Genomic DNA, 21,444 nt, shown 5'->3' with positions numbered 1-21,444 from the left:
GTGCACTTGAAAATTGTTCCCCAATTCTTGAGTATGATGAAGTAGGGGTTGTCCCAGTTCCTTAGTATCTGTTCTCGTATCTTCTGGGATCACAGCATACCTACTATTTTTATTGGTTTCTCACAGGATCTAGAATTTTTTTTTTTTTTGAGTCACGGTCTCACTCTGTTGCCCAGGCTAGAGTATAGTGGCACAATCACAGCTTACCACAGCCTGGATCTCCTGAGCTCAGGGGATCCTTCCGCCTCAGGGCCCCAAGCCGGGACTACAAGTGCACGCCACCATGCCTGGCTAATTTTTTTATTTTTTATTCTGGTAGAGACAATGTCTTTCTGTGTTGCTCAGGCTGGTCTTGAACTCCTGGGCACAAGCAAACCTCCTGCCTTGGCCTCACAAAGTGTTAGGATTACAGGCGTGAGCCATCACACCCAGCCAGGATCTAGAATCTAAGATACTAATAATATATATATTTTAAAATTATTATCCATAGCTAGCAACTATGGAATGCTTAATACACAATGTTCTGGTCACTTCACTGTGCTAAGTGATTCAAATAGGGGATATTATTTAATCCACCCAAAACTCTATAATGAAGATACTATTATTATCTCCATTTACAGATGAGGGAACTGGCAGAGATTTGTTCAGAGGGTCACATACTGATCTGGAGTTAATGACAAACTGGCTAATCTGAAAATTTTGCTGCCAGCTGACCCTTTACCTTTGACTATGCATTGGTATTTTTCTGTTAGCAGTGTTTTGTACGGTTTCACACAGATGAACATTCCTAGCGGGTATGACACAAACCAACTACTTGAATAACAAGGTTTATATGTAACCAATTGAAAGGATCTTAATTCACAGAGGAATATATACATAGTTAGAAGTATAATACTAAAAAGAGTATTAAAAAGACACAGGAGAAGTGAAAAATGTTCAATTACATTCTTTTTTTAAACTCACAGCAAAATCATAGCTAGAGCTTAGGTCTTTGTACTCAAATAGTTTCATGGATAAAGGTAAGCATTTTAAAAGGTGTTCAACATCATGAAAATGTAAATTAAAGCCACAATGGGATACCACTACACACCCACTAGAATGACTAAAATTAAAAAGACAGACCACAAGTATTGGCAAAGATGCAGACACTGAAACTGCTAGTGAGAATGTAAAATGGTACAGCCACTTTGGAAGAAAGTGTTATGATTTTTTATAAATTACATATCACTTACCATAAGACCCAGCACTTCCATTCCTAGGTATTTACCAGAGAGAAATAAAAACATATGTCCACACAAAGACTTATACATGAAAGTTCATCGCAGCTTTATTCATGATAGCTGACAACTGGAAGCAACTCAAATATCCAGCAACAGGTGAATGAATAAACAACTTGTGGTATTTGCATATACTACTATTCAACAAAAAAGATAACAAACAACTGATTTGTACAACATGGATGACTATCAAAAGCCTTACACTGAGTGAAACAAGTAAGACACAAAAGAGTACATACTGTATTATTCCATTTATAAACCATTCTAGAAAAGACAAAACTAACAAATAGTAATGGAAAATACATCAGTGGTTGCTTGGGGCAGAGTGTGGGGGAAGAGACTGAGTGGAAAGAGACATGAGGGAAGTTTTAAGGGTGATGGAAATGCTTTGTCTTGACTGCAATGGTATTTCACAGATACATACGTATATAAAACTTCACTGAGCTCACAATTAGGGATTCAAACAGGTGAACAGACTTTCAAATGATTAACCTGACTTGTTCAAAAATTAAATTTGACTCATGGAAGGGTAGAAATTTTGTGTATAAGTTAAAAGATCATTTGGCATGTTGAATGCATTTAAGCATTAGATGGGTAATCCTGAGGTACTCTGACCATTATTAATAGAAATATAGAGATAACAGAGAACATCACTGCTTTCCACCCTGAAATGGCCCCTTTACATTTTTCTAATCTGAAAAGTTTCATTATATTGACTTATAATAACACAATCAGAAAAACATATCACAAGCCAGGGCCCCCTATATTCGTGGTATTTTAAGGTAATAAAATATTAATCAAAATACTTTATCCTGAGAAAGATCTTACCAGCTGTGCAGCCAAGACACTTGAGAACTCGCTATTCATGGCATATGGAAGTGCTGTCTGTGCTCTTGAACCATAAGTAGTCTGGAACCTCTTCTTTATCTCATTCAGAAAACTGAAGGCTCGAGAACGTTCAAAATCCTGAAGAGAGACCAAAATAGAGTTCACATTTAGAAAGTAAACAAAGATGATGTGGATTATTGTCAACAATAAAAAGAACTAATATTTACTGAGTAATAACTCTATGAAGAGGAGCTAGCATTAATCCATTTTAAAGATAAGTAAACAAAGGTTCTGAAAAGTTAACTAACTTGTCAAAGGTCCAACAACTAGTAAATGAAAGAGCTGAGAGTGAAATTGATATATCTGGTTATTGCCAACCAAAGATAATGGTGCCTAAGTTATCAACTTACTGAAATCAGAAACTGGGTTTTATTCCCTCTGTATCTTTCATAGGATTTATTTAAGGCCCAATAAAAGATATTCAATAAATCCATAACAGTACAGTCTTTCACATACACAGATAATGCTATTGACATGAATTTTGAATTGGGTTTTTTCAGTAGTGGCAGTAAATTTGAAAAGATCAAATGACATACCCATGTTTAATCTCAGCCAAAATGCATGTTTAGTAGAATATCTTAGAGAAAAGTATGTATGTATGTTTACGTATGCGTGTGCATGTACTTGTGTATCAATTAGAGCTCCAGAAATTATGAGGCTCAACTCTAACCATCCCAGATTTTATGATATTTTTTCATCTACTCCAAGCTCTTTCACATCAGTCATTTCAGATACAGCTGGATTTTTTTCCTACTTTTAGAAAATACTATGAAGTCAGAGATAAAAATCATTATGATGATCACTGGTTCACAGTCATTTCCATTTCACTCAAGATGTTTAATTTAAGTCAAGGTTTATTAAATTGGGGTCAACAGACCAAATTCAAGGAGTCCTTGTACTTGGACAGGAAAAAAAAAATCACACCATTATTTTTTACCAATCCTTAACTAAATTTCAATTGTGGATATATATTTACAACCAGAGTAGTATTAAATAGTACCTGTAACTTTGTCACCAACAGAAATCATTTTTCACATACTATTATAGTATATTTACTATTTTGGGGGGAACCCCTAAAAAACTGGAATTATCTCTTGGAGGATGGGCCCCTTGTAGTACAGGCTTCCCCCACCAGGTAAGTGTTCTAGAAACCCATCAGCATCAGTGTAACAGCTAGTATTGTTGTGAGAGGCCGTGTTCAGCTTCAGTGGATTTTTTTTTTAGATTCTTTCAACACCTTTGCCTATTTTATAATGGGTGATTTACAAGTGCACCTGCGTACACCACATTGAGTGTTCAGCAGTTTTTGACCAAAAACAGCATGACCCCCATGCCCCACCCTCCCTATTCACCTGATCTTGCCCAAGCAACTTTTTTTGTTTACCTGATGAAAAAAGTCCTTAAAGGGAAATGTTATGCCGATGTGGAAGAAGTGAAACAAAAAACAGCAGAAGAACTAAAAGGCATCAAAACTGATGAGCTCAAAAACTGTCTCAAGCATTGAAAAAAGTGTCTTGATAGGTGTATTATATCAGATGGAGAGTACTTTGAAGGTGACAGAGGTTTAAACATGTATGAATAAATACACATTTTTTAAATAAATAAATTCCATTTTGGGGGGTTCCCCCTTATGGTTACCAATATCTCAAAATATTGTTTCACTCAACATTTCAAAATTATTATTAGTTATCAGACCTATGACTAGATCTTGTTAATAAGATCATAAAGAAGCATATATACTACCAATCAATTTAAAAAATATTTTGAATACTGCATACACACACACACACACACACACACACACACATTTGAATGTAATTGGTTTTATTAGAACCATGTGTGTTTTATTTTATACTTGAAAAAACATTCTGGGAGGGGCTCATGAAGAACAGAGGGGTCTATGACAAAACAAAAATTAGGAACACTGATCTATGGCAAGCATGCCAATTCCATGTCTCTTGTCAGTGAGAAGTTTAGAAATAAGTATGTAGTCAACAAGACATGAAAGGAAGTCCACTTTGAAAGCAGGGGAAGGGGAGGGCATGAGTCTAGGAAAAGCTTCCTTATTCCTACAATAAGAGAGCCAAGAAGACACAGTCCCTCTTTTCTGGACATGAACAAATAAGCATGTAGCTATATAAGGACAGCTTGTTTTGGAAGCTGACACTGAGGAAAGCAGAGGAGAGAAAGGACCTTAATGACATAATTAAGTTGTTGTGCATTTTGGATCTAGAGCCGACAAATACTCAAAAAACAACCCAACCAATGTAAACTACAGGTTTACATAGGTGATTATAATGTATTGTGATAGTATTTTCTCAAAACATTAAAAAAATTCAATACCTATTGATTGGGGGAATGAAATTATCTATCTAATTTAGTATTCTAGTAAAACAAATTTTGAGAGGCTTTGATACCAAAGAATCATAATTATTAACACTAATTATCACTACACAATAGGGTAAATATAGAAGTTGCAAGCGGTTAAGCTAATATGCTACCAAAACTAAGCTGATTTGCACATACCCAGGTATCAAGTTTTCTTGTCATTTGCCGCTCTATATGACAAATGCACAATATAAAAAAATTTCCAGTTATGAAAAGTTCACATCATCTTTACCCACCATAGGTATAGATAATTAACAACTGACGATATTAACAGTACATATAGTAAAGTAGTAATATGTCTTTAAGTTACTTACATCATCAGTGATACAAAGATATATAATCCTGTCTTGGCAGATGTAATGAAACAAATAACTGTAGAATAAAAGATATAAAACTTACTATGGTTATACGCAATATCACTTTCCCTTCTGTCTACGTATAGCAACATCTGTACTGCCAATGTCACCATATTATTTACAGATACGGTCTATTCTCCCTCTCACCTCCCCCCTTGTTTCTTTAAGGTCAAACTGATAGACATGAATAAGAAATTTTAAAAAGTGTCCACCTTAGCTACATAGCACAATGGCATGTGCATTACCCATTAAAATGATAGTTACAAAAGCATAATTGGACTCAAGGCTTAATGAGATATGGCATCTTAGAAGAAGCATGTAACTAAGACTGACTCCCAATAGGCCATATAATGTTCTTTGCTTTTTCTTAAGATCTCAAAGCAAATACCTTTTCTATCAAATTCTCAACATTTGTTTATCTACTTTGAGCCAGTGCTGGATGCTGAGGATACAAAAAAGCAAAACAATCAAGTCCCTGTCTTCACAGGGATCAAAGTGCAAGGAATTACAGTGCAAGCATAGCAAAGAAGATGGCAATCAAGTGGTACTATGGGGACACAGAGGAGGCATGTAAAGGCTATTTGCCAAAGGGTAACAGGAAAGACTTCCCGGAACAAGTGATGTTTGATATGAGACTTGAAAAATAAGGAAGAGATGGCAAGTTTTCCAGCAAGGAACCAGCAAGCATAAGGGGCCTGGAGATAAAAGAGCATATAATGAATTCAAGAAAGTAAAATTGGCTCACATGACTAGAGTACAGAATGTGAGGGGTAAAAAAATTGCCTGGGCAGGTTAAGCCTAGAGAATAAGCAAATACCAAATTTTATAAAACTTCATAAACCATGCTGAGCATTATCCTAAGAATAATGAACAAGTATCAAAAGGTTTTAACCTGGGGAAATGTGGTCAGATTTGTACTTTAAAAAGGACGCGTTGGTTAGAGTGTGGGAAAACTGACTGAAAGGAAGACTACTGAAGAGAGACTACCGCAGTATACCAGGTAAACTAAAGTAGAATGAGCAAGAAAACAAAAAAGGTCAGAGAAGAGAAACAGAAGGTAACATTTATCGAACTTGATAACTTAGTTACTGGTGATAAGACAGAAGGATAACTAAATTTTGCCTCCCAGATTTCTACCTTTGGCAAGTGAGTAGACAGGGGCACCCATTGAATTACATTAATGTTCACACAGAGGCCTGATATGAATTATAAGGAGGTATGATAACTCAGGCAAAATATTTTCTTCCACTACTCTAAAACTGTACACACCAATTCCACTAATGATCTCTACACTGCCATATCCAGTGGCTCTCTCTGAACCATTTGACAGTGTTGACCACTTCCCTTCTTCTAGAAAGTGTTTTCTCTCTACTAGAAAAGTCTTCTTTGATACCAGCCTTGCCTGGTGTTATCAGCTGAATGGTGTCCTTTCAATGTTTATGTGTTAAAGCCCTTACCCTTAGTGTGACTATCTTTGGAGGTGAGGTCTTTGGGAGGTAATAAGGGTTGCATGAGGTCATGAAGGTAGGGCTCTCATGATGGGACTAGTGGCTTTAAAGAAGAAAAAGAGAGAGATCACTCTGTCTCCATCAATCTCTCTCCATCATGTAAGGACACAGAAAGGTCAGGAAGAGAGCCCTCAAGAATAACCAAATTGGTTGTTATCTTGCCCAGCCTCCAGAACTGTGAGAAATAAATGACTGTTGTTTAAGCCACTCACTCTATGGTACTTTGTTATAGCAGCCAAGCAGACTAATATACCTGGTTTATACCATAGTCTCTTTCTCTTTATGCTGACATTTCTGGCATCCTTAGTCCCCTGTTTTCTAATACTCACTCCCTGGAGGGCAGCATCTACTCTCCTATTTTGTTGTTGTTTTCAGCTACCACAATTACACTGATGATTCTCAAATCTACATGTGACCTATCTCCTGAGCTCCAGGATTACATACACTACTATCTACTAGACATATCTAACTAGATATACCATAGACAATTTAAACATGGTATGTCCAAAATGGAAGTCATTATTTTTCCTATAAAAATTGTTTCTCCTAAACCAGACTTGAGAGTCACTTGGTACACAGGCTACAAAAGGAAACAGGGTATAATCTCTGCCATCAAGGAGCCTACAGTCAGAGAACAGAGACAAACAATCAAGACTGCAATTATAAAATAGTGTTATAAGTGCCACAATAGGAATAAACACTAGATGCGATGTAGACATATAAAAAGCATGTCTAACTGACCAAAAAGCCTGACCCAGTCTCGGAGTTCAGAGGTTTCTAGAAGAGGAAACATCTAAGCTCAGAAACACAAATTTATATTTTTTTTAAAAAAATTAAGTAGATAAGACACATTCATGAAAGGTAACAGCTATTGCAAAGGCTTGGAAGAGAGACAAAACCTGACATTGAACAGCAAATAGCTAAGTATGGCTACAGAACAAAAATAAGGACTAAAGTAGTGAGAGATGAGGCTATCGAAGGGAATAGGGGCAGATCTTGAAGAATCTTCCAAGTCTGGTTAAGGAATTTTACTCTGAGGGCAGGGAGTACCTGCTAAAGGAAGAGATATAATCAGAACTGCCCTTTTAAAGGGATTAAAGTAAAAATTAACTACTTCATTTGGAACCTGTAAACTAAGCAAAAGTTTACAAAAGGGTTTAGAAGAATGACATTCTCAGAAGACACAAAAGCATGAAAAAAATGTTAACAATGTTAGAAATAACACAGCTAACTCAGGGAATGGCAGAGTCTTATGAAGATAAGAATAGAAAGGTCCGAAATAGACCAAATTGTGAAGTGTGAGTTTGGGATTTATTTCAAAAGAAGTGGATTTTGAGCAATAAAGTAACATCACAGGAATGTGAAATATACATTTAAGGTTGGAGCAACTAGAAGCAGGAAGACCAGTTAGGCAGAAGCTGTTAGAAATGAAAAGTAATGAAGACTTGAACTAACACTGTGACAGTGGGGATAGAGGAGAGGAAATGAACTGAAATACCTCTTACAGAAGAATGGTAAGGATTTGGTGAAGAAGTCAAATATGATTCTGAAGTTTTAGGCTCAGCCAATTGAGTGGCTGGTAACACTGCTAAAGAAGAAAGAAATAGCAAGAGAAAGAAAAGATTTCAGGGGAAAGTGTTTAGCATACAGTAAAATGGAAATTCTTCTTTTGGTGTACAGTAATATTTTTAATTAGGATAATGAAAAATAGTTATAGGAAAAAGACTAGGACAGAAGTTTAAAAGGAAAAACTATCTCAGTGATGGGAGTGTCACCCTGGAGGTTAGGAGGAGGACTAGATTAGAACACAAGTAGACACGCATGACAGACAGAAAACATCTCCTACTACAACCATATTTTAATTGGATTACATATTATAGCCTTCTTTGTGGTTAGATATAGTTATGTAACTAAGTTTTGGCTCATAATATGTGAGTGGAAGACATATGCCCTACTATCCCGGTCTTGCCTCTAAAATGTGCTTTCCCTGGTAATTTTCCCAGGAACTGACTAGAAACACACAGACTGTAAGCCTAATACATTTTTGAAGAAACTATAAAGTCACAATCACAAGAGGCTGGGATTATTTAACCCTTAAAGCAGCCTCTGGACCCCCAAACCTACATCAGCAGGTAACAGACTACAAAACTTGTAAAGTTCCCAAAGATGACATACTCTCTTCTTCACTGTGGTTGTGGCCAGAAAGGATAATGAACTATGAAGAACTTCCTGGAAAACAAAGTCAAGAGTCAGGCAGAAAAGATGAGGGAGCTCCTCCAAGAAATTATAAACATTAACCACTCCCCAGTCAGAACAGGGAGTCTTTGAAATTGCAGTGAGGCAGTTATTTCGTCATGGCCAGGAAGCAGTTACTTCTAGGTGTTTCTCATTGTAACTCTCATTGTGGTGATCTTGTTCTTATTTCACCATTGCCTACTGGGTTAAGCTGGGAAAGCAGGGAAAACATACAACTTGCCTTGCAGATATGGTCATGGGCCACAGGAGCACACTTGGGACTGACGGAGAGGACTGTGTACCACCCAGATACTCTGGCTTGGGATCAAACACAGCAGCTAGATAGGTTTTTGAAACTACCTTCCTCAGAGAAGAGGCATATTCTGTTTGGGAAGAAGAGTTCACCAAGATATTTGGGTGGTCAGAAGAGTCAAGTAGAAGACTGCAAGTTATCCCCTGATATCCTATAACCTCCTCCAGAGTAAGAGAATCTTAGTTAAGCCTATGACTGTATAGCTAGAGACATTTCCTGGCCTCTCTTCTAGTTAGGTTAGTTATATGACTATATAGTGAACAATAAAATGTAAGCAGAAAATTCTGAATAAAATATCAGGCTACTTCTGAGCCCTGCCTTTAAAATTACTGGGCAAGCACTGTGATATAGCAAGCACTGATGGAGCTGCCTTGACCAGAGTTGGAAGGCACTAATTGAGAATGGCAGAGTCACTTATCTCTGGACTGTCTTATTTAAATTACATTATCTTGGGGTCTCCCTTATAGTAGATTAGACTGAACTCTAAATTGTAAAAGGGGATAGCTCTAGAAGGCAATAAGGAACTCTTTCTGAGATAAGAACAAAGGAAACAAGGATGGTTAAAGCAACAAAAGATTTTTAAGTATCAATAAGGAAGGTTGAAGCACTTTTAATCTGATTATTAAGATTTCCCATCTACGCCCTCTCCAATCAGCAACTAGAATGATCTTTCTAAAGCAAAATCTGATCATGCCACACCCTGGCCGAAAACCTTCAACCTTCTTACTGCCTGCAGGGTAAAATCCAATCTCTTAATACGGCCTATGAGGCCCTATATGAGTTTTCTTCTCCCTATTGCTCTAGCTTTATCCTTACCATCCAGGATACAAGTCAGAGAACAACCTGAAGTTCCCTATATGTCCTATGATCTTATGCTTCCATACTTCTCTACCTGCTGTTTCTTCTACATGGAATGCCATCTCCCTATCCACTATCTCCCACCCTCTACTATAATTATCTACAGATTTGACTGTCTCTCTCATTAAACTATAACCTCTATGAGGGCAAATACAGCATTTCTTTTTATATTCCCAGCATAAAGCAAAGTGCCTGAAAGTAGTTAAGTGCTTAGTAAATATTTACTCAAAGAATGAACAACCAAAGGAACATTCTTTATCTTATCTGTATCATTTCACATATCCTACAGCTCCAGAGCAAAAGATTTTTTACATTTAACATTTCCATATATTTTGTAGAATAGAATAATATCAGTTCAATTACAGAATAAAATAATTACAAGTTAAATTTATAAGTAATAAAACCAGACATTTTCTTTCTTTTTTTTTCTTTTAAGTGAGAAAGCAGGATTTACTGAGAAGACAGAAAAGCTCCCACAGTGGGAGGGGACCCGAGGGGGTTGCCTAAAACCAGACATTTTCTAAGATGGTAAGATTACTGTCAGTTTATTCAAATTATGTATCTAGAAGTTTGTCTTCCAGTTTTCTACTGTTCTGATTACAATAACAGAATTTCCTTCTTTCACCCCCTACCACATGCAGAGCAGAACTCACTTGCCATGTGAGTACGTTAGTTTGTTATTTTCAGAAGGTATCTTAGCCAGAATCTGCTCTGTCACCTCCAGGAAGTTTCCTCCACACCAGGCATGTTTGGCAAGGATAGTGGTCCCCCTGGCAACAACAGCAAAAAGAATGGCCATGGCTTTAATCTATCAAAAGAAAAAAAGACACAGGTTTAGAATATTTCTTTGACATGATTTTTCAAAAGTAACTTATTATCATTTATCAACATCTACCTGAAGATAGTATTGAAAAAGGTACTATAACATGAAACTTAACAGACTTAACAGTAGGCTTAACAAGGTCAGTCTTCTTTCTACAAGCTTATAACCTAAGCCATGTTGATATGCACAAATATAAGGAGACATATAAAATACATACACATACACCATCGATAGATAGGTTGCATTTACAAATTATTACAGCACAAACTGACATCACCCTTTTGAAAAGCAATGACCATAGACAGCAAAGGAACATAAAAATGTCTTCATTCTGTAATGCAGTAATTCCATCTTGAAAATTTATCCTATAGAAATTGTTCAACAGAAGTTAAGATCTAGATTTACAAAGGTAGCTATTAACAATAATAGCCCATATTTATTGTTTACTATGTACCAGGCATCATTTTAAGCACTTTACAATGATTAATTCACTTAATTATCACTCAGATTATACACTATTATCATATTTCTTTTATAGATCAGAAAACTGAAACACAGATGACTTAAGTAATTTGTCCAAAATTAGAGCTAGCAAGTGATAGAGCTGCAATTTAAACCCATGCTGTAGAGTTCTAGAACCCATAATCTTATCCCTTTACTGTACACTGTCTCTAGTACAAAAGCATTACCCACAATAGAAACGAAGCAAAAATAACACAAACCTCCCATATGAGAGGAATGGTTTTATGAATTATGGTAAGACCCTTCATAAACAAAACATTGCTAAAACAACATGGCATGAATTTAAGAATATTTTCTTTGTTTGGCTATGAATATGTGCTATTTTTCCCACATAGTCCAATTTCTCTTATTTGATGGAAAAAAACTTATAAAAAGAGATGAACAAACACTTTCCTAGTCTTCAGTTAACTATTAAACCTAATATTATTTGTTAACATGTTTGGTTTCACCCAAAAGACCAGTGGTTCTCAAATTGTAGAGATAATACAAATCATCTTGGGTGGCAGAGTGATAGTTGCTTGCTAAAAATTCAAATTCTTGGCATCACTTCCTGAAATTCTGGCTCTGTAGGCCTGAAGTGGGGACCTGGAATCTGTATTTAAAACAAGCATGACTGAATACAGGTGATTTGCACAACTATACTTTGTGAAACATGGCAACAGACTATAAAGTGCTTAGGGTCAGGGAATGTGATGATTTCTTACTGGAATCTTAGCACAGAAGAACAGCACAAAGAGTAGAAGGTACTCATCTGTCTCTTGTGCTGATACCTCTCAGGTCTCTTCTTCATTTGTACTCTACTTCTCTCCCTGTTCCCCAGAGTTGTGTCCTCAACCATGTTCTTTTCAGAATTCTCCTTACACATATGTAGCAAGTTAGTTTCCAAAATGCTGCCTCATACTTTATCTCTCTTGATCCTAAAAGCCTCCACTGACCCTGTATCACATGGTCTAATTCTTAAAATCATTGTCTACACACTATTTCTGCTTCTCTACCTCTTTTTACCTCTTCTAACTATAATCTGGCTTTTGCCCTTAACACTTCACAAAACCATGCATCCTAAGGTTACCAAAAGCCTCTATGTTGCAAAAGACAGTGGTTACTTCTCTATTCTTACCTTACTTGACCTCTCAGGAACAGTCAACACCATTGACCAACCCTCCTTACTGAAGTGATCCTATGTCTCTGGCTGCTCTTTCTGTCTTCTTGATGACTCTTTCTCCCCAACCTGACCTCTAAATGTTGACTTTCTTCAGGGGTTGATTCTGTGCCCTTTTATTCTCAGATGAGCTCATCTAGACCTACCATTTCAAACATGATTTATTTGCCAAAGATATATTGTATACAGAAACAATGAAGAGTGTCAAACCCAAAGCACAGCCAACAGTTGAGGAAAAGGTAACTGAAAAAGACGCACAAAGAGGACTGAGGAGGACAAGCTGGCAAAGCCAAAAGAGTGTGGTGGCCTGCAAGCCAAAGGAAAAGAAAGCTTCAAGAAAGAACAAGTGTCAGCTCCTAGCTATATTCACTCATGCAGAGAGATCTGAAGACTATAAAATAGTCAATGAAACTTTATAGGAAGGAAGGAAGTCATTGCTTAGGGTCAAAGAGACATACAGTGAAGAGGAAAAAGAAACCATGAAGAGAAAAAGAGATAAAACATCATATAGTCCCTGAGACAAAGAGATGAAAAAGTAGCAGCCTCAGTTCTTGAGTAGTTTCAAGGAGAAAACTGAGCTTGGCAACAATTAGTATAAAAAGATCTAGCATCTTAGTAGACTGTAAGTTCATTATGAACCAACTTCTGGTATTGCTTAAAATGTTTACATAATCTTAAATTACATTAAGAAATAGGGTGTCTTGATCTCTTTAAGTACTATTGCCATTACACTCTGTGCTAGTTAGAACACATGTACAATATTAAATCAAATATTTTAGATATTATTAAAATATTTAGAATATTTTAAGATTGGACAGAAGAGAGACAATGTGGGTGAGAGACATGGAGACTGTGTCATCTACAGAACAGCTGGAGGAACTAGAGATACTTAACATGAAAAAGAGAAGACTTTGAAGAAACTTGAGAATAGTTTTCAAGTTTACATAAAGTACCGTCACCTGAAGCAGGGATCACATTATTCAGAAAATAACTAAAAACAATGGATATAAAGAAGTAGTGCTTTGTTCAATAAAAGCAGTCCCCAATTTAAAAAAATGACTGACTGTTAAACATTGAACACATAGCAACAGAAACTTTCCTTTCAGATGTCACTAATAGGATTCATTCCTCTCTCCTATACTGCTAAAAATCCTACCTATAAAGTCTCACCTGCTCCATTGTAATTCTTTTGCAATGGAATCTGTAACATCTTGATGCTTATTGTGATAAAAGAAACAACAGTGGCAGAAAGAACAAGGCATTTGAAGTCAGAAAACTTGGCTCTGCTAATTATTAGCAGCATGTGAATGTCTAATAAACCATAAAGTGCTATAAAAAGATAATACTGAGGGCCAGGCGTAGTAGCTCATGCCCGTAATCGCAGCATTTTGGGAGGCCGAGGTGAGAGGATTGCTTCAGCCCAGGAGTTTGAGATCAATCTAAGCAACATAGTGAGACACTGACGATACAAAAAAATTTTAAAATGAGCCAGACGTGGTGACACGTATCTGTAGTCCCAGCTACTAGTGAGGCTGAGGCAGAAGGACCTCTTGAGCACAGGAGGTCAAGGTTGCAGTGAGCCATGAACATGCTGCTGCACGCCAGCCTGGGCGACAGACTCTGACTCAAAAAAAAAAACAAAACAAGAGATAATATTCAAGAAGAAAAAGAACAAAAAGATAAACCAGAGAGAGAAGGAACACACAAAAAAGTAATGCAATATAAAGGAAAGCCCTATCTCAACACTGTTCCTCCCTGTTCTTTTCATTCACTCCTCACTTGGTCCCAGAGCCATCATCCCAATTCTACTTCTTGCCTGCTAAGAATCCTGTATTAATTTCTTGTGGCTGCCATAACAAAGTATCAAAACCTAGGTGGCTTAAAACAACAGACATCTATTGCCTCATAGTTCTGAAGGCCAGAAATCCAAAATTAAGGTGTTGGCAGGGCCTCGCTTCCTCTGAAACCTGTAGGGGAGAATCCTTCCTTATCTAGCTTCTGGTAGTTTGCTGGCAATCCTTTGTATTCTTTGGCTTAGAGCTACAGAACTTCAATCTTTGCCTCTGTAGTCACATAACATCCTCTCTGTGTCTCTTCTCTTATAAAGACATCAATAATATTGGATCAAGGGCCCACTCTACTCCAGTATGACCTCATTTCAAATTACATCTGCAAAGACTCTATTTCTAAATAAGGTCTTATTCATAGATACCAGGAGTTTGGATTTCAATACAGCTTTTTAAGGACACAATTCAACCTGCAACAAACTCCCATTTTAAACTGATAAGAACAGATACCACACTTAATCTTAGTTAAAAGCTGAGATATGGTGCAAACCTCCATTTTAGAAACTCACTGTTGCTCCCAAATCAATCCTATTCTTCCCTCTCCATATACTCATATCACCCCACCTAGCCTCCCTCTCCTCTCCAAAATGTCTATCCCACCTTTTTCCTCACTCATATTGGAGGTCTGTCCTTAGAGCTATGGGCCAGAAGTGTAACCTACAACAGCTTGGAGTTAGACAAGCCTGTTTCTACTGTGTTAAGGTTTTAAGGAAAGGATATTTTTGTTCTAGTTGCTGGAATTCCAAAAAAAGATACGCTACAAGGGAATCCAAATGAGAATTCTACACACAGGTTTTTAATAGAGGAATTATTATAAATTGTGAAGAAGATCTTGAAGCCCACTAAATTAAGGGTTAATAAGATGCTACTGGTTGGCATAACAACCTAAATGTCATGGATAACATTGTTTATAGAGAAAAATTAATCCAGAGTTTCAAACAGTAAGCTTACAAAGGAACTTTTGGAATATATTCATTTGTAAGTAAGGGATAGCCTGTATATAAAAATTTGGTAATAAAATAGAACAACAATGATGAAAATGTTCCTTCTCAGTGGAAGCTTCAAGTAGAGGTTGAAGACAGTTGCAGGAAATTGAGTAGAGGGAAAAACCAACTCCATGAGTTTTGAGAATCTTTTAATTCTGTGTTTTATTTTAGTAACACTAAAAAAATATAGAAAAATACTCTGGATCATCCACTTATATATCTTATAAAAGAGCAATAACACTTAATTCAGTGCTGTACTTGCATTCATGTTTATGGAGGCACAGGTATCAAAAAATCCCCTAAAATGACAGTACTTAATATTTTGTCTTAGAAGCATGTCTGGCTGATATTAGGTTGGCACATCATAAAATCATAATGACAGTCATGACTCAAGTACTCTTGTACTACTGTTATACTTTTAATCAGTTATAATGACAAAATTTGTCTTTCCAGTAGTGATTTACAATAGAAAGATATCTGCATGGAATAAGACTTTAATTTTAAGTGAGACTTCTGACATTATGAAAATGACAGCATGACAAAATAACATTTACACAAATTATCTCAGGCTAAGGAGAAAATAATAATCAAAGATGTGTTTGTACCAAATGGAAACAAAATGATACATTTTGTGTGAACAAATGTTGTGTAACTGTTCAAATAAAGAAATGGAAGAATTAACTCTTCACATAACACATGGTAACAGTCAATGTAAAAATCAAAAGTGTTTTGTATCATTATTTATATTACATACTGTTAAGATTATTTCTCCTTGGAAGAGAAGTCAAAGTGTCTATTTTACCCTCAATATTTTGTTAGTGCTCAGCACAGTGCCTGACATATAATATTCCCTCAAATATTTGTTGAATAAATGAGTAAGTACTAAGTATCCTTTGGCTTTAAATATACCATAAATGGTAGACAACTTTATATTCAGTAGCACATGGTAAGAAGAGTATTTTCACTACCAAACTATCTAAGTAAAATAAAGCAGTTGAGTTAATAGTATTCCAATTTCCAACTCTTACATCTGGGTCCTTTCGTCTGGGTCTTAGAAGGAATAAGCCAACTACAGATAAACCACAAATTCTGATGCAATAACCTTGGAGGAGACAGAAGAATGAAGAATAAACACTGCTATGACGGACAGGGGAATAGAAGAGGTGTTTATTAAAGTCAGATTACAGATTAAGATTACTTTTGTTGGTATTACAAATATTCTTTCTTTCTGGACCATGCTGAGACCCCACTTAATCCCTCTGACATTCCCATAATAGGATCCTACCCTGTCAAGTCAACCACCTGCGTTATCTTGCGTTAATCAACATATAACATTTTGATTATTCCTGCTTGCAGCCCCCCAAACATGTAAGTTCCTGAGAGTAGCAACCTCCTACATCTTATTTACAGTTGTATCCCCTGCACTTCGAAGAGTGTCTACCATATATTAGTTGTTCAATAAATATTTGTTAAATATATTAATCTGCCGTCACAGGTATTCAAAGGGAACGAATATCCCAAACAAGACAGTATTCTTCAGCATTAAGGATGAGAGAATGGAGGTACAGGTAGTTGAGAGCAATTAATGAGACAGAAGAAAAAGGACTTGATAACTGATTGCTTGTCGGAGTTATGGGAGAGGGAGATGTAAAGCATTTACCAAAGGCATGGTCAGAGTTTTATAAAATTGGCCATTAATAAAAAATAATAACATTAGGGTTTGACGTTGAGGAAACGGGTCTACGGAGAGATATAGTGCCTACCTGAACTGAGGAAAAAAGAGGACTGTCAATACTGAGCGGTGGAGGAAGGGCGAATATGGGGCTAGGAACCCACGAAGGCGCATAAACAGCCAGAAGTAGGTGAAGCAGAAAGTGACGTCATCCAACAAGGACGTGGAGAGTTTTTAGAAGGCTCGGGCCATCACAAGAGATTCAAATGCTGCGGAAAGGTCTTGTAGAATGCAAACTAAGGGAAAGTTAACATTTCTCCCTCCTGTAATGACAATTTAAACCACACATTCTGACACTCTTTAACTCGCGGCCTCTTCGGCAGGTTAGGACGCACTTCGCCAAAAGTGGACCTGTCCGACAATTCGAACTGTCGACACCAGAGAAGCCCAAGTCACCCTTGCACTGCCTCCTCGCTCCACCCCAGCACCTTTCCGTCTACACCTCCGCCCTGCCTCTGCCGTCGTCTCCCCGCCTCCCGCAGAGCGCGCCCCGCTCCACTTACCTGTCCGGGCACCCACGGAGGGCGCGCAGGCTCGGGGCCAAGGAGCACCGGCCAGCGCAGGGTCGCCGACTTCGCGCTCCCAGAGCAGGCTGGGACCGGACGCCGCTGACTTCCGCGTAAATCGCCCCGCCTACGCGTGACCTCCTAGGAGTGTCAGCGCCCCTCCAATAGGAACAAGCGGCAGGACGGGGCCTGCGGCGTTCCGAGTCTCTCGCACTTCCCAGGAGCCGTACTGCATTTCGGGAGTAGTAGTTCCGATTGGAGTATCACTGAGTCAGTCACACATTCGGTCAACAACTCTTGTCGTAAACAACGTAAAACGCCGTACAGGGATCAGTCAAAACAAGAGGATGCAGGGCTACAAAAAGAATCCACCAGCTTTGAGTCGGCGGCATGAATGAAGAGCCAAGCTTACCCAGCCACCTCTACGTTTAGTCTTAGCAGGTAATGTCGCTTGTTACTTCACAGACAAAATAAAATTCATCTGACAGGAACGCTCTCTACTTTCTCTATGAAATTTTGTAACTCACTTGTATCTCTCACTAATCCTTTCTCCCATTCTTTTGCAATACTTCTTTTTTAGTAATAAAAAAAAACTACTCTCCTTTTATCTAAGCCCTCCCCGTTACACCCCATTCCCTCTTGCTGACTCAGTATAGCTCCTATGATGAACCCTTCTGTCCATGACTCCTCAATGGCTCTTTGCTCACTTGCTCTTTATTACCAGTATTTAAAGACCATCAACATTGGTCTCATCTAAAACTTTCCAAAGTCACCTTTCTCAACATTCTCTTAGCTCTTTCCAAGAAGCTCCACCCTCCTGGTTCCTCCCCGACCCCTGGGGCAGCTCTTCAATTTCTTTTGAAATATACATGCTCCATAGGGTTCTGCCCTACACTCTCTTTCCTTACTCTTCACAATTTTGCTGGTGATTTTAACTATCCCCATTGCTCTCATTGTCATGTATATGTTGATGATTCCCACATATAGGAAGCCCAGACAAGACTCCTGTAATCCAGACTCAACTATCTAATGACAGCTCGGCATCTCTTTCAGGCACTTAAAACTTCATAGTCCCCAGTTGACCTAATACATTTCTACGCTCCCCTCTCCGCTTACCTTCTCCTCCTTCTTCTGTAACTCCCACCTCAGTGAATGGCATGACCATACAGTCAGTTGCTCACAACAGAAATCTGGGTATCATTTTAAATGATTTCCTCACATCTACTCCCTCTAAAACCAAGCCATATTAATTCTGTCTCCTAAATATCTCACCTCACCGTCAAGCTTCAGTTTTCTCATCTTTAAAATGAGGATAATAATAGTACCTGACTTCAAGGATCGTTGCAATGACTAAAGACCCTTCATGATCTGGCCTTTCTCTACCTCTCCTGAGTTGTGTTCTGCTTCTCCTACCACATACCCTGTGTTCAAGCCTACTTCTGTGTGGTGGCTATAATGGTTAATTTTGTGTCAACTTGACTGTGCCACAGGGTGCCTAGATTAAATATTATTTCTGGATGTGTCTGTTAGTTTCTGGATGAAATTAGTATTTGAATCTGTGAACTCAGTAAAGTATATTGCCCTCTCCAATAAGGGTAGGCATCATCCAATCTATTGAGGGCCTAAACAGAACAAAAGGAATTTCTGAACAGAGCAGAAGGAATTTGCTCCTTTTTTTTCCTGCCTCACTGCTTGAGTTGAGACATCTCATCTCATAGTCTCCTGCACTTGGACTATGATTTAAATACCAGGTCTTCAAAATCAGACTAAATTATATCACTGGCTTCCTTGGGTCTCCAGATTTCAGATGGCAGACTGTGGGACTTCTCAGCTTCCAATCATGCAAGCCAATTCCTCATAATAAATCTTTCAATCTACCCCCCCCATATATATGATTTTCTATTTATTCTGTTTCATTGGTTCTCTGGAAGAGTCTGATTAATGCAGGGTCATTCATTCATCTATCCATCCATTCCTTCAACAAATATGTACTAAGTGCCTACTCTGAGCCAGGGCTTGTTCTGGATGCTGGACATATATGCTATATGTATATACTATATAGCTGTGAACAAGACAGATGATGTCTTTGACTTCATACCTTTGTACATACTGTGTCCCCTGTCTAAATCTTATTTATTGTTCAATACTTACATCGAGTATTATCTCTCCATTTTTCCAGCTAAGTACAAGGGGTGGCTCCAAAAACCCATAATTATTTTTTGGAGGGCTGGCCCCTTGTAGTACAGACTTCCTCCACTGGCTAAGTGTTCTAGGAACCCACTAGCATCAATGTACTGGCTAGCGTTGTTGTGAGAGGTTGCATCAGAACAAATTGAAAATCATATATATGGGGGGTAGATTGAATTTTTATTTGGAGATTCTTTCAACACATTTGCCCATTTCATGATGGGTAATTTACATGGACAACCTGTCCACATTGGACTGAGTATTCAGCAGTTTCTGGTCAAAAACGGCTTGACCCCCATGACCCAACCTCACCCTGCGTGATTTTTTTGTTTGTTTGTTTCCCTGGATAAAAAAAGTCTTCATAGGGAAACATTTTGCCAATGTGGAAGAGGTGAAATAAAAAAACAGCAGAAGTGCTAAAAGGCATCAAAATTGATGAGTTCAGAAATTGTTTTGAGCCATAGCAAAAAGCATCTCAATAGGTGTATTGCATCAAACAGAGAGTACTTGGAAGGTGACTGAAGTTTAAGCATGTATGAATAAATACACAATTTTTAAATAAAGATGTGGAGTACAATTCAGGGTTAGGTATACAAACATTGATTATGTAGGTACCCTTGTTGAAGAGGTATACCCCTCCCTCCCCTAGCAGTTTCCCTCAACTGCCAATCCCACCCCTCTCCCCTGACAGTTTCCCATTACTGCCAAATGCTTTCTTATAGTATTATAATTGTTCAAGGTCCACTTATGAATGAGAGCATATGGTACTCTGTTCTTTGTTTCTGTGACAGATTACTGAGTATGATCGACTCCAAATCCATCCAAGTTGCTGCAAAGTTCATATATTTGTCCTTCTTTATGGCTGCATAATATTCCATTGTGTATACATACCACATTTTCTTTATCCAGTCTAGCTTCGATGGGCAACATGACTGGTTCCATGTTTTTGCTATTAAATACACAATTTTTTATAAATAAATTCCGTTTTTTGGGAATCCCCCTTGTATGTGATTCTTTTTTCAGCTTTGTCTACCTTCTGCTAAGGTTCACTTCTCATAATTAACATTCTTAATTATCATAATTAATATTACTTTATTATATTCAGTACCTATTCTTTGAGAGGCAGCATAGTATCTTAGAAAGAGAATGAATTTTAGAGTCAGACAGACCTGAGTTACTAGGTGTGTGAACTCTAAATATTGCTTCCATTTAGAGCTTTTGTGGCTCTATCAAAGCCCCTCTTCTTACTCCATATTTTCTCCTAAAGTAATCTCATCTGTGCTTCAAAATTTGTATCTCTAGCGTAAGCCTTTATATTTGGAAATCAGGGAGACCTCCCTGAAAAGGTGACATTTAAGTTGAAATCAGAAAGTCAAAAAGGAATCACCCACAAAAAGATAAAAAGAACAAAAATAAGGGCAGTGTTACGAGCATAGTGTGAGGGGAGAATGGCAGAAAAGAAGATCGTACTGGTCTTCTTTCTGTTCCTCAAATATATCAAGCTTCTTCCCACATTACAATCTATGCACCAGCTCTCTTTGTTTGGAAATGTTCCCTCTTATTTTCTTGTGGTCAGGTTGTATAAGCCAGGTGAAGGAGTTTGCATTTTATTCTAAGTGTAATGGGAGTTCATTAGAGAGGTTTGAGTAGAGGAGTGGTATAACTGATGTGTTTTTTTTTGTTTTTGTTTTTTTTTCATTAATCAGTATTTTTTATTATGGTTTTGTGGGGCACAGTTAAGGGTTAGGTGTACAATGACGTTTCATTCAGGCACCCTGTAGATAAGAAGTGTTTTCCCATCCCCCGACAGATATTTGCTACTGTTAATCCCATCCCCCTCCCCCCCATAGTTTCGCAGT

At 37.7% G+C, this 21,444-nt stretch overlaps 1 protein-coding gene across 6 annotated transcripts in view; it reads right to left on the bottom strand.

Annotated features, from left to right (window-relative positions):
• Nucleotides 1-17,564, bottom strand: part of VAMP7 (vesicle associated membrane protein 7) — a 54,460-nt gene extending 36,896 nt beyond the window's left edge. For 2 of the 6 annotated variants that reach the window (XM_008050776.1, XM_021708960.1), the window contains exons 1-4: nt 17,396-17,564; nt 10,477-10,631; nt 4,868-4,925; nt 2,106-2,243 (exon numbers count right to left, since the gene is read on the bottom strand). In XM_008050776.1, the coding sequence (XP_008048967.1) occupies nt 2,106-2,243; nt 4,868-4,925; nt 10,477-10,622 (342 nt within the window). In that variant the 5' untranslated portion in view covers nt 10,623-10,631; nt 17,396-17,564. Of the gene's footprint in view, nt 1-2,105; nt 2,244-4,867; nt 4,926-10,455; nt 10,632-17,395 lie in introns of all 6 variants that reach the window. The other 4 variants (XM_021708961.1, XM_021708963.1, XM_021708962.1 and 1 more) reach the window with 4 other exon arrangements.
• Nucleotides 17,565-21,444: the final 3,880 nt, after the last annotated feature.

The sequence above is a fragment of the Carlito syrichta genome, unplaced genomic scaffold, assembly GCF_000164805.1.
Source record: "Carlito syrichta isolate Samal-C Ts95f unplaced genomic scaffold, Tarsius_syrichta-2.0.1 Scaffold153655, whole genome shotgun sequence".
NCBI classification, from domain to species: domain Eukaryota; kingdom Metazoa; phylum Chordata; class Mammalia; order Primates; family Tarsiidae; genus Carlito; species Carlito syrichta.
This window is presented reverse-complemented; position numbering and strand designations above follow the sequence as displayed.